Source organism: Dipodomys spectabilis, unplaced genomic scaffold (assembly GCF_019054845.1).
Source record: "Dipodomys spectabilis isolate Male_0828 unplaced genomic scaffold, ASM1905484v1 ptg000365l, whole genome shotgun sequence".
NCBI classification, from domain to species: domain Eukaryota; kingdom Metazoa; phylum Chordata; class Mammalia; order Rodentia; family Heteromyidae; genus Dipodomys; species Dipodomys spectabilis.
This window is the reverse complement of record NW_024871042.1, coordinates 2,482,881-2,500,797: the sequence shown is the minus strand read 5'-3', so window position 1 is coordinate 2,500,797 and position 17,917 is coordinate 2,482,881. Positions and strand designations below refer to the sequence as shown.

General features: G+C 40.5%; 1 protein-coding gene across 1 annotated transcript in view; it reads left to right on the top strand.

Moving 5' to 3' along the window:
- Positions 1-15,857, top strand: part of Kif16b (kinesin family member 16B) — a 264,333-nt gene extending 248,476 nt beyond the window's left edge. The window contains exon 26 of the mRNA XM_042666398.1: positions 14,527-15,857. Coding sequence (XP_042522332.1) covers positions 14,527-14,685 — 159 coding nt within the window. The 3' untranslated portion in view covers positions 14,686-15,857. The remainder of the gene's footprint in view (positions 1-14,526) is intronic.
- Positions 15,858-17,917: the final 2,060 nt, after the last annotated feature.

Here is a 17,917-nt window from a genome sequence, read left to right as displayed (position 1 = left end):
TTTATGAGTAAAGTTCCATGCTGGATGTACATGTATTCACTCATTTTTAATTCAGCCTATGATTTCCATTGATAGTGTCAGCTGAGGGAAAGGAACATTTATTTGCATTTCCCGTTTGAGAGATGTTACATGTGAGAAGTTTTGATTCCGCTCTCTCCTGCCTCAATCTTCCTTGGCATAGTCATGCTGTACTCATTGTCCTCCGTGAAGGGGATCATTGGTGCAGATAATCAAATCCCTGGCTAATCCTCTCTGTTGAGTGAGGTCACAGGCCCACCACTGAGGGCCTAGGTCTCTTTCACACCTGGGGCTTGCCCATGGCTTCCCTTAGAGACATAGGGCAGGGCCCATACACTGAGGAATAGCACTGAAGACAGAAGAGTAATCTGCAAGATAAATAGTCCCACAGGGATTATTAGGGAACCTCTTGCCAGAAAACAAAAGAAGGGGCAACAGGCCTTCCCTCCTGGAGTCTCAAAAGCATACCCCCTGGCCCTGAATTAAGATAGCCACAACCAACCGGATTTTTACCAAAGGGAATTTGCCCTTGACATACGAACTACCTTAGGTAGGATATAAAAGGCAAGGCTTGTTCTGTACAAAACCACAGCCATAGCTGGTGGAAAGAGCAGAATACAGTCATTCACTTTTTTTGGGTCAACCACAGATAAAAAGTACAGTGACTTATTAGTCCTTCAGTCTTTTAGCATCTTTATTATTTGAATTTGGTCTTAACTTCATGTATCCAAAAGGTACTACATAAGACATTCTCACTTGAAAGTCTGGGTCAGTCCAACTGGTCATTTAGAACAGTCATTGTATATCTCATAATGTCAGGAATATGTAGTCCTCAAAGGTACCATGAGCTTGGAAACAAAGTCCTTTCTTCCCCACGATGCACTTTTCAAAATATCAGCCTCTAATACAGGCCTTAAAATAACTTTTGAGGGATACATTTATTTGATATAGATCATGGTTTCAACTTATTTATAATTATTATTCCCTGTTTTTAAAACATGCTAACTCTTGATTGCTTTAAAACAACTTTTGTCATAAAGGGTCTACTAATATCTTATGTGAAGTGATTTGGAGGAATAATATTCTACTGTTTATTTTCATCTGAAGGGGACAGCATTTAAATTATATATGTCTATATTTTAAGCCCATAGTTTTGTTTGTTTTTGTTTTGTGATGGTCCTGAGGCTTGAACTCATGGCCTGGGCACTGTCCCTGAACTGCTTTTGCTGAAGGCTAGCAGTCCTCCATCACTTGAGCCATAGCCCCACATCTGGCTTTTTTTTTTTTTTTTTTTTGTGGTCAATTGGAGATAATGCTCTTGAGATCTTTCTTTCAAAGGCTGGCCTCAAACCTCAATCCTCAGATCTCAGCCTCCTAAGTAGCTAGGATTACAGTCAAGAGCCACTGGTGCCCAGCTAGCCCATATGTTTTAATATCTAATGGAGAGTAATATTCACATATTTTCCCACTAGCTATCTGCAGATGCCATTTAGAGTAGTAATATTGATTCTGCATTATGTAAATACTGTGAACTGCACCCTGCCCACAAGCATTTTATAGACAGTAAAATGAGACAGTAGCTCATTTAATCTTCTGATCCTAAAGGGATGCTGTAATCAGATGAAGAAATGGCTGTGGAAGAGTTAAGGGCTTACCCCAGATCTTTTTCCTGTAAGGTCCTATACCTAGCATGGAGGCTGTAGAGGGCTTCACTTGCAGGGTGGAGCCAGAGTCCAGATATGCCAGAGAGGGCATCCTGGTCTCTAATCTTGGCCTTCTCTCCCATGCCACAAACGTTGTTAGGATGCATTTATGTTCAGCCTGCTACCAATCCCTTACTAGAGCCAAATGTCTCAACAAGGCAAAAGCCCTTTGGAGCTAGGAACTAGGCTTGGAACTGGGCTTCTCTTGCAGCATCTCCTCTGGGGCTGGGAAGGTGGCTCAGTGGTAGAGAGAGTGGCACTCATCAGAATCTGCTAGCCTTCTCCCAGTAGCTGATGTGTGCTCTCTCCACTTTGAGTTGTCAGATGCAGGGTAAAAACAATCTGCCTCTCCCTCTCCATGAGCTAAGGAGGCAAGACGATTTTGACCTGTGCTCAGGGAAAGGATCAGTCAGCTTACCTGCCCAACTTTGTAATATCACCTGTCTGTTTGTGGTGTTTCTCCAGAAGCCTGATCTCCTGCCAGGAGAGGTATCAAGATTATTGAAGCCATTTAGTACTCGGTGCAAGAACATCAACCTGTAAAAATCGAATATCACATGGACTTTAAACACATATCCCTTATAAAATTTTTAAAGCTTGCTGAATTTTATTAGAATATGTGAACCAGACCGAGTATATTAAATTTATGAATCCAATTGATGCAGTACCATAATAATTCAATACAATATGCTTGTGTCATTAAACTCATAAAGAAGATTCTCTGAATAGCTGTAATGAATAGTTCTGATTCTGTAATCACAGACTAACATTTTCGCCCTGATGAATTTTAACTGGGAGCTCTCAGACTTGTGTATAACATCAAGAAATAAATGCCACATTTCAAATGATGACTACTTAGTTCAAGTATTTACTTTAAAACCTAGGATAGTAAAAGTAGCTGGTGAAAGAGAAGTACCTGCTCTGACAGAATTATGCATTAGAAGTACTAAAAGGATTGGAAGAGATTAGCATGAAGGAGAATAGGATATGAATTTATGTCTGATCATAAATTATAAATAGGCATCAAAAGAATGTTCATTCTCCTTTGACTAATTTAATTCATCTCCTACTCCTATTATAATATATTTTGGTTATCAATTGTTACATAGTAAAGAACTCTAAATCTATGTTTTAGAATGACCACCATTTGGTATTTATCATTCTGTGGTCAGGACTAAGCTGGATGCTTCATTTATTCCAAGTCAGGCCATTTATGTGTCAGCATTGTGCTTTGACTCCACTAAGGACCATGCTCACCTGGGGTACTGAAACATCTAGATAGTCTTCTCTCAAGCATTACCTCTGGTATATTCTTCTTATTAAAGCAAGTCTTGGGCTACATTTAAATCAAGGAAGGGGCCATACACAGGTGGTGAGCCCTAGAATTCATGAGTCAGGGGCCACCCATATATCCATCACACATGCCATTTCCCAGCTCCATTTTCTCCTTATACCACCTTTGCCTCTTAATGACTTTGCTACTGAAACAAAAATAGATTCCAGTTTCAGAGGATTAAGATTATTTTAAAATAATTCTGAAAATTCTGGAGATAGGAAAACTCAACTTTGACATGTTCATGGCCTTGTCAAGGCAGATGGATAAATGTATCAGAAAGATACCTGGATAATTTAAAACTTATAGAGTTATGATCCAACCTCTCAGGTATAGTTTCTTTCTTGGTTAAAAAATTTAAGCAAGCTGGGTGCTTGTGGCTCATGCCTATAATTCTAAGTACTCAGGAGGCTGAGATCTGAGGATTGCAGTTCAAAGCCAACCTGGGCAGGAAAGTCTGTGAGACTTTTATCTCCAGTAAACCACTCAGAAAGAGCCACAAGTGGCATATGGCTCAAGTGGTAGAATGCTTGCCTTGAGTACAAAGAAGCTCAAGAACAGTGCCCAGGCCCTGAAGTTCAAACCCCAGGAGGGAAAAAAAAAAACTATTCTAGCTAAAATTCTACAGCCACAGCCATGCTGACTTTATGAAGGCAGACAAAAGAATTAGGTGACCTTCCAGTAGTTCTTTCAGTCTTGAGTCTATAATCATGCACACATATTGTCTCTTCTCCGTCATTGCTAGAAACAGTTTAAACTGTTAAAATACCTACAGAGAACAATTAGGCAATGCTTTTCAGAATTAGAACTGCCTTTGACTCAGAAATTCCATTTTAGGAATTTATACTACAATTTTGCCAAAGTGTAAAATTCTTTATCACTGTTATTCATAATATACTTTATTCTTCACTCATCCATTCAATAAATGTATACTGTGCTCCTATATTGCAGACACCGTTGAGTACTCCGTATACACTTAGTAAAGCAATGAAGCATCCTCTCCTTTGTATAGTTTACATCCTTATAGGGAGACTACAAGGAGGGGAGTAGCCTATGTGTCCATTTATAAGGAGCTACAACAATTTCTAAATTAGAAATTCTCTTTGGACTTGTAAAATGATCTTTAGTACAAACCCTTACCTAAACAAAGTACAGAAATGTGTCTTTTATACACTTGAGACAATGTTTGATTGTGCAAGTGAAAGAGGAGGCATCTGTGTATTTGCTTATGTCAATAAAGCATTCTAGAAAAATGCAGAACTAATGCACAAAATGCAAGGAACACCAATGTTTTTAGATGCTGGAGAGTTGGGGCAAAAGAAGCGAGTTGAAAGGGACTTTTCACTATAGTAAAGGCACACATGGACCTACATACACACACAGAGGAAAACGTTCTCTTTCAGCTGTGTGTGTAAGTGTGCATGTGTGTTTATAAAAGTACAGCCAGTGGACAAGAGTATTACCCTAAAATTACAATTTATGGACAGAAATATTAATGCATTTTCAGACATCATCATTAGAAAGACTGATTATTCCAGAATTGTGGTGGGAAGCTATGATATCCAATAAAGTAGTCACCAGCTACATGCAAATATTTAATTTCAGATTAATGATAATTCAGATAAAAATTCTCAAGTTCTATTACTTTAAAATAGCAGGTGTTCATGCCTATAATCCTACCTACTCAGGAGACGGAGGTCTGAAAATTGGGGTTCAAAGCCAGCCTGAATAGACAAATCAGTGAGGTACTTATCTCCAGTAAAAAGCTAGAACTGGAGGTATAGTAGAACATCAGCTGTGAGCAAGAACACCAAGTGAGAATGTGAGACCCTGGGTTCAAGCCACAATATTGGCACAAGAAAAAGTACCCACAGAAACAAGAACAGAATGACTCTGAACAATGAGGCATGTGGCTAGCGTGTTTGCCTTGTGAGAGGAAGTTGGGTATCTGGTGTGTGTATGGGGGGCGGGGTGGTGGTATGTGTAGTGTGTGTGTTCTGAACTTTGAACTCAGAGCCTGGGCACTGTCCCAGTGCTTTTGTGTTCAAAGATAGTACTCTACCACTTGAGCTACAGCTCTACTTTTGGCTTTTCAGTAATTAATTGGAGATTCGAGTCTCCTGGGCTACCTTCCCCAGATGGCTTTGAACCATCATCCTCCGATTTCAGCCTCCTGAGTAGCTAGGATTACAGGTGTGAACCACCAGTGCCTGCTGGATGTCTCTTTTATTGAACACTTATTTCCGAGGTCTGGCACCTTCCTCCATGGAGAGTAGCTATACAGTAGCTGTGCTAGATATGTGAATCACACTGTCATAATTTCATCAGTGCCTTAGATATATTTAAGGGTATGTTGGGAAATGAACCCAGCATATTTGGTCCAGTACAGCCAAATTTTAGGATTCCTAAAAGAGTCAGTGAAAGATAGTCAGGTGAGAATTTAGAAGAGCTTAGAAGAGTTGAGTGGATGAATCATATTGACAACATTAGGTGGATTCATAATGCATGACCAATGTGACCAGACCTGTCTCAGGTTTAGAAACATCCCAAAGTGACTTAGTCTAGACTTGTATCTTCAGAACTTATCAGTCGATAGTGAGCTCTTCAAGTGCTGCCAGGTAAATGAAACTTTAAGTCTTTTACACTGATCCTTGTCTTTCAGTTGTTTTCCCCGCCCCCGCCCCGCCCCCCCCAGGCTGATGACTTCTGGAAATGAGGAATGTCACTGAACTCTCTTCCCTGTTACTGTGTCACCATAAAAAGGCCAGTATGGCCCTATTGCATTTTTAAAAGAACATTTCAATTTTAATAAATTCTATAGCTTTAAATTGAATTATAGATTTATGTTAAAAGTTTGTAAAAATTAAGACGGTTCCATAACAATGAGCTGGCTAGGGGAATAATTAGGATGACACAGCTAGGGTAATATAGTGCACATGAAATAACAGCTCCAATTATAACCACGAGGCTTGTAATAACAGAAACTTCTTAATAACATGACATGGCCATGACTTTTTTTCCCTGCTAATTAAAGTAGGGAGAAGGTATCCAAAAGAGAAGAAGGCTGAGGAGTTTGAAATGTTTCTGAAGCTTTGTGATTCATAGGCCTCTCTACCATGTGTGTTAAAATGTGTTTGTATGTGCATGCGTGCATGCATACACACACAGGGGCACACACATACACAGAGAGAGTAGCTGATTAGAATAGGAGTCTATTTAGGCATGGTATTGACAGCCCTGAGGCAAGACCACATTGAACTTCACACTTCAGAACTTGAATCTTGAGGCTATTAGGCCATTCTAGTATTGTCCCCTCCACTCTGACTGTTGACCTTTATGGCTGACCTCAACGAAGTCACACACCTCCTTGGATCTCAGTTTCCTCAAGTATAAAAAAGGAAGCTCCTTAGCATAAGCTCCTCTCCTACTTATCCTAGGGATATCATAGGAACTGGGGAATTCCAGGCCCTCCCATGGTTCCCCTCAAATATCTTGATGCTGGCCTTGCTTTCTTGCTCACATTGTTTTCTGAGTTTAGACACCATTGCTCCTTCCTGTCTACATTAATCTCAAATTCTCCCTTCTTGGAAGGGAGTAACAGTGAGATAACAAGGAACCACACTATGAGATTTCCAGCTGATGTCTGAGGCTTTTTTTTTTGGTCAGGGACAACTATGGAACCCATGTTCAGTACTTATCACCAGACTCACCTTTCATCCAGATGATCTGAAGTTGAAAAGGAAAACTCAGCAGTGAACATGGAAGAGACAGGTTTTGCCCCGATCCAGTAACCCACAACAGTTGTTTTTAGTTTTTGTTTTTGTTTTGTTTTTGAGCCAGACTCAAATGGTGTTTTGGACCACATATGAATCATGTTAATATAAATACAATAAAATGGCACATGGCAACATAGTTTCTAATATATATACTGCATCTAGAACAAAAAAGAAAATGCAATAGGCCAAGTTCTTGTTGAATTACCCAGTATTGCTGTAGGGAGTGTGTTTTACCTTTCAGAACTCATTAACACAGCCAATAGACCATATTAGCCTGTTTTGGCTCAAAAGATTAATAATGTTTAGTTATGTTTTGAAAGAGTATTAGAATGTAAAGATTGGTTGTATAGATTGCTCTTGGCTGGGGGGGTATACCACCCTGTTCCATCTGAAATGCTATTGTCAGAAACCTCCTAGCATTAGTCTCTTTCCTAGAAGAAGAATGTCCTGGATAGAGATCTTGATCTGATAATAGACCAACTTTAAGCTTGGTTATGATTACAGGAAAGATTTTCTCTGATTCCCAGCTGATGCCTGCTAACTGCCTGTGCCCTAGGGCCTGTTGTCAGTTAACTTTGTTTCATATCATAGAAAGTGACAGTGAACCTTGTAAGCAGATAGACCCATCAATCCCCACGCTTGATTGTGAATAGAGACCAGAGCCCCCTCACCTATGTACCTGAATTTCTTGAAAATACTTCTCTATGATTTGCGAGAGCCTTGTCCTGACAGACCCTTGGATTCAGCAGACTCCAAGTAGTAGTTCCATTTGGCAGTGATTTCTCCCAGAACATCCCTGGGGGAGAAAATTCTGCAACCAGATATGTCAGCTAGCAAAGCAGTCTCTAAAGAATAGAATGGTGTTTCTTTAGAGGGAGATTCTGGATGCTCTTTGGAAAGGAAAAACAAAACAAAACAAGAACAGTAATAAGGACTGGGCGCCATTGGCTCACACCTGTAATCCTAGCTACTCAGGAGGCTGAGATCTGAGGACCCAGGAGGCTGAGATCTGAGTATTGTGGTTCAAAGCCACGCCCTGGCAGGAAAGCTCATGAGACTTATCTCCAGTTAACCACCAGAAAACAAGAAGTGGAGCTGTGCCTCAAAGTGGTAGAGCGCTAGTCTTGAGCAAAAAGAGCTTAGAGAAAACACCAAAGCCCCAAGTTTAAGCCCCACAACTGACCTCAGCAATCACCCCCCCCCCCCCAAAGGGCAAAGCAGTCAGGAAATGCCCAGTGCTCCATCAACACACTGCAAGAAACTGTGTATTAGCAGCGCTGCATGGACCTCTATATACAGGGAAAGAGGCCTTTCCCCATGTTGGTGTGGAATTTTAACTCTGGAGAGTTCAGTGCCCACTGGTTGCCATGGAAGCACCCTCAAGCCTGGGTACAGCAGTCTACCTGGTATTTGATAATACCTCGTGGAGATGGCCTCACCCAATGAGAGACTGTGGGTTTCAGCAGATGGGGCAGCAGTTTGTTGGATCAGACCAGCCTCTGGAGTTAGGAGTTCTGGCTTTTAGTCCTAGCTTTCTGGCTCATATGTTCTGTGACCTTTGGGATGCTACTTAGCTTTCATGGACTTGTTTCTTCACCAGTAAAGTGGAGATATAGTTTCTACCCCATAAAGCTATTGCGGGAATTTAATGAGGTATGCTTTCAACAATTCTTCTTGTAGTGTTCAGAATGTGGAAAGCACTTGACAAATGACCTCACTCAAGGGTAATGAAATGGTAGGTGGTAGGATTTGGGTATGAGTGTAGGAGACACTCCTGGACAGATACATGGGGTCTTGACAGGGAATGAATTCTTTTAATTCCACTTTGGAAAGAAGGGGTTCAGGAGCCCCACTCTGATAACTACACATCCTGCCTTCTTCCTCTTTTTTCCTTTAGAGCCCAAAGCCCTCTGTAGGATTTTGCCTTCATCTATTTTGGGAGGGATTTTTTTGTTTCTTTTCTTTTTCTTCTCTTCTCTTCTCTTCTCTTCTCTTCTCTTCTCTTCTCTTCTCTTTCCTTTCCTTTCCTTTCCTTTCCTTTCCTTTCCTTTCCTTTCCTTTTCTTTCCTTTCCTTACCTTCTTTCCTTCTTTCCTTCCCTGCTTGCTTGCTTCCTTCCTTTCCTTCTTTCCTTCTTTTTTTGGTGCTGGTCCTAGGGCTTCACCTTGGGCTCTGGATGCTGTTCCTGAGCTCTTATTTTCACTCTACCACTTGGACCACAGCTCCACTTCCAGCTTTTAATTGGAAATAAGCATTGTATGGACTTTCTTGCCCTGTTTGAACCATGATTTTCAGAACTCAGCCTCCTGAGTAGCCAGGATTACAGGCATTTAGCCACCAGCACCCAGCTTTTAGGAGAGATTTTGGAGGTGGTGGTGGTGGCTTGAACTCAGGGCCTGGGCACTGTCCTTGAGCTCTTTTTGCTCTTTTTAGTTAGTGCTCTACCACTTTGAGCCACAGTGCCACTTCCAGTTTTCTGATGGATAATGGAGTTAAGAGTCTCACTGACTTTCCTGCCGTGGCTTGGGAGAGATTTTTTTTTAGTACTACAGTCACATTTCCACATTTCACTGGGATCCCTCTCTTCAGCTACTTCCACTTGAGCTTACTGCCACTTCCTAGGTTCATTTCCCAAACAGCAGAACACCGGGAACCTCCGTATCAGTATTGAAATATGTCTCTTAGATTAGCCATCTAAATTTGGTCTTTTGAAAGCATAAATAAGAAAACACATTATTTATGTTTCATTGTTCATTGAAGTAGCAAAACAACTCAGATTTTAAAAATCTGATGTACTTATTATTATTATTCTTAAATCCTTTTAACCAACTTGTAAGCAAATCCTAAACATTGGTCTTGCACATTGTCGTGTTCTCTTCCTTCATCACCCTTTGTCTTTTGTTTTCCCATCTATCTTTTTCTTTTTTGGGGGGGGGGTCTGGTCATGGGGCCTGAACTCTGGGCCTGAATGCGCTGTCCCCTTCAGCTCAAGGCTACCGCTCTACCACTTGAGCCACAGCGCCACTTCCGGCTTTTTTCTTTTTGCTTATGTGGTGCTGAGGAATCGAACCCAGGGCTTCAGGCATGCAAGGCAAGCGCTCTACCACTGAGCCAACTTTTCAGCCCCCATCTATCTTTTTCTTTCCTTCTGTCAAAGCTCTGCCTCTCTTGCCACTGTCGGCAGCCCTCTCTGTCTCTTTGTGGCATCTCTCTGTTTTGAACTCCCACTCAGATCACCCCCCTACATAGACACTTACTTGCTCTGCCCGCCTACCTTCTTTCTTGCTGTAAAATCTCAAGGAAGAGGATTTAGTTTAACTTCCACCTAACTTTCCTCCTCCCAGGTATGCAAGGCAGGGCAGTACTGTGGCCCAACCTCAAGGGGGTGCCGTTGCCGTTCTGGGTAGCCCTGAGCCAGAGCACTTAACAAAACAGAGACTCAAATGTGACACCCACCACCCCATACCAGGATAAGCAGATGTGACTGGCCCTCTCTGGTCCCTAACAGGCCACAGAAATTTAAATATGTCTGCTTTGATTACTTTTTATCATAGTGAAAATGTTCTGTGAAAGCCAGATGCAGCGACTGAATATTGGGTGTCACAAATCCTTTTCCGACTTTGCTCTTCTCACCCTGATAAGTCACTTAGACTCTTAATGTCCTTCAGTTTTTTTGTTATTCTCTTTTATAAAGTGTGCTACCCTGGGGATACAGCTCTGTTCCTGGAATTACTTTTTATAAACAGTTATTAAAAGGACTGGGATGATTTTGAATTCATATAAAAAAGGGATCATTTTGACAGATGCATTGGAAAATATTGTGAGTACAAACAACAAAAATCACCAATGTAAATGTTTGTTAAGTATCTTACATATAATTATAGAATATTTTAAATATACATAGGAGCAAAAATCTAGTGTATTCGCTGATCTTAGATTGTACCTCAAGCTGTAATGTGGAGCTTCATCACTGGAAAGAGGGTGATAAACTTGTCTCACCAGACACCAGTGATATATGAAAGTAGATTGTCCCGACCCGCAGGACGTCAACGAGGGCAGTGAACCTAAGCGAGAAGGAATGAAGGGACAAGAGACACCAAGAATGACAGCAAGACAGGGATTCTGATCAAGCTGCTGCTGCTGAATTTTATTTTTCACACAGCTGTATTTATATGCTTGGAATAAGGAAGCTTTTTCATTGGCCGAAGCAGCTGTAGGATATTTGCTTAGGGCAAAGTGAAAAGGTGGTCTTTAGCAGCTGCAGGGTGTTTACTTAGGGTGTGGTGAAAAGGTGGGATTCTGTAAACTCAGCCTCAAGATGTTCCAGTGAGATAGTTAAGCCTATTATGTTGAGAGACTCAACTTTTGGCTCCCAACAGTAAATCTCATTATTGAAGTGGAACTCAGGTAAAAGGACCTAAGTATCAATATGTGTCCCTCTTAAAGTTCATGAGTTGGTATGTTCACTTATAGACATGCCTGTGGTATAGTAATGAGTAGCCACAACTAAATGTACAGTATGGATGCATCTCACAGACATGGTGTCAACCGTGGAAGCTAGATGCAAAAGAGTATTCCCTATATGAATCCATTAACCTGAAGTTCCAAAATGCAAACTAGAAGCTTGTGCTGCTAGAAGTCTAGGTAGCAATTTCTCTCTCCAGAAGGATTATATATGGAGAGAGGGTATGAAGAAAGCTGCCTGTATGCTGAAGATATTATATTATCTGTACCTAGATGCTGATCACCTCGGTATGTTCATTTTGTTGGAATGCATTAGGCCATACATTTTAGAATGTGCACCATTTTCCATGTGTACATCTCAACTTCAAATTGACTCATCAAAATCGATCGTTCTATCTCATCACTTTTTCTAAGCTTGGCAATGTGCCAGGGGTGAGCATGGACCGCAAAGAATGAGATACTGTCTGGGACCTTAAGAACCTTCTGCAGTTTAGTTCTGTCTTCTTCCATCTCTAGGCCTAGCCTGTGCCTTGATTTTGCCATTCTCCAGAGTTGCTCAGCCTTCCTCAGTCATGTCTCTGGATGCAGCCAACAAAAGACATGCTTTATCTTTCAGACCTGGGATTATTTTGAAGTCATTGACAAAACAGTTCCTAATGAAGCACCTTCTGCAAACCGCAGAAACAGTTTATATAAAGGAAGGAAGCCAAGCTACCCTGCTAAATAGAAATTTATTTTGTAGAGATCAAGCAGTATTTTGTCTCTGTAATGTTTAAAAGTGGCCAGATCAAATCTTTCTATCTGATGTTTCCATCAAGCTATGAGTGTGTTTAAAGGACAAAAAAAAAAAAAAAAAATGCATGACCTAAAGTTGATTTAGTGGCCATAGTCTGGCATGGAGGTGTCTGCAATACTTCATTTTCTTTTTCTTTTATTTATATTTCTAACTTTTACTTCTCATTATACCCTTCAGGCTTTATTGGCCCTTTAAAAGGACCCTGCTTTGTGAACTAATTATGACAAATGTTGATACAACATCTGTTCCCAGATTTAAATTGCCTGCTAGCCTGTTAGAGTTCATCTGGAAGGAAAGTTTGTTGTAAGCAGTAGTCTGCATGTTAATTTACCCTGTGCGTACCTGAGGCTGGCGCTACTGAGACAGTGCTATGCAGCAAGCATCCCTTTCCCTGCATTAAACTGTGGAAAAGCCGCATCTCCTTGTGCAAATGAGGAAACTCCTTGCTTTCCATACTTGAATCATTTCACTCTTGATCCACCAGAAGCAATCAGGTGTGCATGTGAATTTCATCTTATGCCTTCACTGCTCAGATGTGGTGTGGAAGATTTGCTGGTAACCATATTTGATGGTCTCTCTAGAGTTGATATTCTCAGGAAGAGCTTCTCCCCCTAGCAAAGTTAAGTCAGCTTTCCTTTTGTTCCTTTGATGCAAATTAAATGTTAGAGTTCCAGTGTTTATTCTTCAGCAGTTGTTTTTGGCATTTTCTTGCTTCTACCTCACCTCAACTTTAGAATCTTCTACAAAGAGACTATTAGGGGCACAGTGTTAGGAATGGTGACTCAGGAAACCAGGCCTCAGTGCTCAAGTCTATTCTCTTGATTACTAGCCTTCTACACGTCTATGGGTAACAGATTCCTTGCCAAAAAAAAATGACTATCACAAGAAGATGTAATTCTAGGCAAAATTAAATGACACAAGAAACTTCTGGGGAAGGCAAGGCCTTATGTTGGTTTGGTGGTGGGTTCATATGTATCAACTCAGAACAAAATTCTGTATTTAGAGACTGCAGTGTAAGAGCTGGGAATGTAGGTAACACAATGCACTGGGTTTGATCTCAGAACTTCCAAAAGAAAAGAAAAAAACAGCTTATCATCAATTTCATGTCTATAAAGTAAAAAAAAAATGATGTTGAAGACTTTTAGAAAAATGTAAGTGATACACATGTTAATAGCAACCCTTGGTAACATCTTTAAGAAAGTGACTAATCAATTTTCCTGAAGCCAGAGGGCTTCTTTCAAAAGTATGTTTCAGGTAGATAAAATCATAAGGTCATTTGAATTCTCCCTCTCTAGGACAAGGGTTGTCAGCTGTGCATTGGTAACATTTGGGGCTGGATAATTCTTGGTTCTCAAGGGTGTCAAGCATATTGTAGGTTGTTAATAGAATCTTTGGCCTCCACCCCCTAGATGTCTCCACCCCAACACACACTGCTACTCAAACAACTGTCTCCAGATACTGCCTAATGAACCCCAGGTGACAGAATCGCTCCTTGCTTAGAACTGCTCCAGAATTATGCCACAGTTCTTAGACATTTATTTTGTTACAATCCAGAATCATCTGATGTTTATTTTTAAGTTTGTGCCAGGATTGCTTATAGTGTTTAAAGGAACCGGGACACTAATATAGTCCAACCCTTTCCCTCTATCCTGTTTTCTGTGATGGATGAAATTTCCCCGATTTATGTTATATGAGTTATATGTAGTCACTCTAGAACCTGCATGTCATTTTTATCCAGCATCTCTGAGCATGGTCTGAGGCATGTTTTGCCTCCCTAGTGCCAGCAAAGGTGAATATGGATGTGTCAAGTACCTGCAGCAGAAAAGGGAGAGGAAGGCATCCCAAGCAGTTCATCTAGTTAGAATTTCTTTTTGTGGGTGATTATAGAATTTACCAAACCATCTGTAAATATCCGTGCCTGGATTTGTTCCTCATGTGTCTGCACTTCCTTTCCCTTTCTTGTACAAGAAAGAATCAAAGCAGATATTGAGAGCACAGTTTAGAAGAGTCTGAATAAGTGACATGTTTCACATTGCACAGAGGACCAGCTTCCTCCCCCACCCTTGAATCGGTTTTCTACATAATGAGTCATTTGAGAGGGGACAAGGTTTTAAGCACAGCAGTAACTTGTGACACAAAGTTGCTACCAGCTTGATCCCTGTGCCTAGACCATGGGCATTCCTTTAAGCATTGGCTGTAGATAGAGGGAGAGTTACTATGAATCAGAGCCCTGGAATCAAAGAAACTTTTTCTGTGGACATACATGGATATTGTGGCTGTGTGTCTGTTCTGCTTGGTCTGACATACTAGCTTAGGTATAAACTCCCTCAGCATCCACTGAGGAAATAACTGTGTGCATCCAAGTGCCTGGAGAGGTGTTTCTGGATCCCACTCAGCAGTATCTTGACGATGGTCTTCACTCTTGTCTCTTTCTCAGAAATACCTCAGGGACTTTTTCAACGTGATGCTCCAGTCTGCCACATCTCCCCTCCACATCAACAAAGTGGGGCTGACCCTCTCGAAACACACCATTTGTGAATTCTCCCCGTTCTTCAAGAAAGGAGTCTTTGACTACAGCAGCCACGGGACAGGGTAGAGCTGGGTTCGCAGAGGAACCACCAACACAGTGCCTTCATTGAAGCGCCTCGGGTGCAGGGCAGCCTCCACGCCATGATCCCCCGGCCTACCCCTCCTGCCGAAGGCGGCCTTGCAGCAGCCCACCTGGACCCCCTCACACATCCCACCTAGTGCCTGAGCTTGAGTTACGGATACCTTGCCTGCGATGGTGACCCTGACAGGCAGCGGTACTGTTTCACTACAGCTGTATGTGGCCTTTCCCCACAATGCTTCTTTCTCATTGAGCAGTGAATCTGTCCCTTTTGGCAAGATGGCTATGGCTTGCTCATCTTGGAATCCCAGAGTCAGATCAACTTAGGACCTCCAGCGTGGGTGACCTTCCAGATCACCCCTAAGTAGCTCTCATTTGGTTTCCTCTTTCATCAAAATATACGCTTGGGTTTTGTGTTTGTTTGTTTTTTTAATATCCCTCCTTGTGGCTGGCTATATCCCAAGAAAAGCATTTTGAATTATTCCATTGTATTTCTTCCCCATTTGGATCAGAACTTTTATATAATACCTGAACAGTGATGTTTACACAGAATTTCATACTCTGCAAAAGGGATTTTTTAATCCAATCATGACGAGTCTTCCATGCCTGACAAATTGGATGTAAGCAACATGCAACATCACTTAAAACTTCCCATCAATCCATACACATAGGACATTGTTTAACCATGAATATTTGAGGACCTTTTCTCAAATCCAGTGGCTACTGTGCATTCTTGAGTTCTTTTGATTTTGGTTTGGGGTTTTTTTTGCTAAGCACAATCTAAGCGCAAAGCTTGATGCATATTTTTAAACACTATTTTGTTCACATTTTTGTTACAGAATCTGCTGGATCTTTAGCTGAAAAAACCTAGAGTTTATAGTAGTTAATTAATAACCCCTAAATTACTCAGGACTTACTGTAGCATTGCACATCTATGTACAGTGAAACTGCTTTGTTTAAAGAGAAAAATATGACTAGAAAACAGGTGGTATGTATTGAAATGTAAATAATTTGACCTGCAGGTTTATATGTGTACACACTCCTGTAAAATAGTTGTATTAAAATATATATAATTATCCACACCAAATATACTAAAGCTATTTATGTTTTCAAACTTTAAATTGAGCTGCTATCAATATTAAATGAGGTGATAAATTCTACTCAGTAGTTTGTTTTAAATTTTTAATATGTTCATTCTTATTTGCTTAAAAATTGATATAATGTACATGGAAGCATGATGCATAGTTTAGTATTTGTGTTGTTGAAGATGCAGTTATAATAATGATTGAAGTCATAAATGAATAACTAATAGGACATGTTTGCACTCAATCTTCTAGAATATGTCTGAACAACAGAGCTCTCCTACCTCAAGAATCTTTAAAGATGCAATTATCTCTGTAAGGAGGAAACTACTATTGCACTAATTAAATATCATAGTTTAGCGTGAAAAAAATAAGACCTTTTGCTAATTGCTACAGAAAGACTCGTTTGTATCTGCAGTCACAATTACAGGCATAGGTTTGGAGCAATTACTACCCAAAATTGAAAACCAAAGATTAAAGGAGATAATAATTAACCAGAGGTTACTTATTCAAGAGGGATCCAGGCACTAAAGGTTGTCCCTCATTTTCTGAGTAAATGGCTTTCTTCAACTGACCAGATAATCTGTTTTCTGCACTTTTGTGCCTGAATTAGAGGCTGGGCTCACAGCAAGCATTTTGTTAAAATAACACGAGATCCTTGGAAAGATTAAATAGTCATGTTTGTTAAAGGTACAGTCATCAGAAGATCCTTCCCCTCCAATCCTCACCATAAGTAATTACAATTGCATTTGGAGCACAGCTGCTGGCTAGAGATGACTGAGCCATTAATGAATCATTTCCTCTCTGTAGGCCTCAGTCTCCCCATTTGAAAACAGAGCTCATGCACTGGATGACTAAAGATTCCATCCTTACATGAGTTATCAGAGGAGTAAAGGATTCTAGTTGGACCGGTTGCAGCTCCTTGTGCGCATGTCAGTACATGCTTCCAGTCTGATATAGAAACAGTTGAATCTAAATAAATCATGAAGGCAAGATGAAAAGCAAATGAGAAGCCACATCTAAACAACAGTGGCGTCCTCTTGAGCAGGTGGAAGGGAAGGAAAAAGCAAGGATGACAAAATTGAGACTTCATCAATAAGGATGAGACAGAGCAAGGATGACAAAATTGAAACTTTGACAATTTGGACGAATTAAAAGGAATAGAAGAAAATGAGCCAGTGTATGTTATGTACTTTCAGGTGCCTTAAACACACACACACACACACACACACACACACACTAATTCCAAGTTGGCCTCTGTGGCAATTCAGATCAACAAGCTTCCCACTTATAGTTCTGTACTCAAGTGAACAAATCTAAGGATCTTAAATAGAATTTTTTAATGTAGTTTTAACATTCCTTCCTAGGTCTTATTTACTAAATAAATCTATGCACCACTCTTGTTTAAACTCAAAGTACAGTAACCCACATACCAGTTCCCACTCAGATCTTGCTGTTTCTAAATTACATTCAAATTCAACCACAAGATTAATTTAGGTAGGTGATGGATAGTGATCAAGACATGCCAGCTCACTGAAAACTGACATCTAGATTCTCTGGGCCATAATATAAAGAAGTTCTAGGTTATGTGAACAGCCCACTCAGGCCCAAGGGCATTTCGATTTTACATTTTTTTTTGCAAATTTACATTTTATACAGAAATTTACATTTTTATGCAAGTAAAGGCTAATTCTGTGGAATTTGGCTTCTGATCTACCTACTCAAAGCTCTAAACAGCATATTCATTAGAATCTGGGCAGAAACACGAAGTTTTCCCAGGCTAGACCATCACATGAACTCAGGAGCAGGGGTGGGGAGCAGACCCAGGAGCTGCTATGACCTCTAGTTCTTTTTGTTTTCTTTATGAAGGCTTCAGGGTTTGAATTCAACACCTCACGCTTGCTACGTTGACATTCTACTACTTGTACTCTGCTTGCTCCTAGCCACTCTTTTAGTTATTGTTCATAGAGTCTTAGTTTTTTGTTTGTTTATTTGTTTCTTAATATATATTTTATTGTAAAGATACTGTACAGAGGGGTTACAGTTACATGAGCAAGGTAATGAGTCCATTCCTATCGAGCATTGTTACACCCTCCTTTATTTTTCCCCTACCATCCCTTTCCTCCCCATGTTTGTTT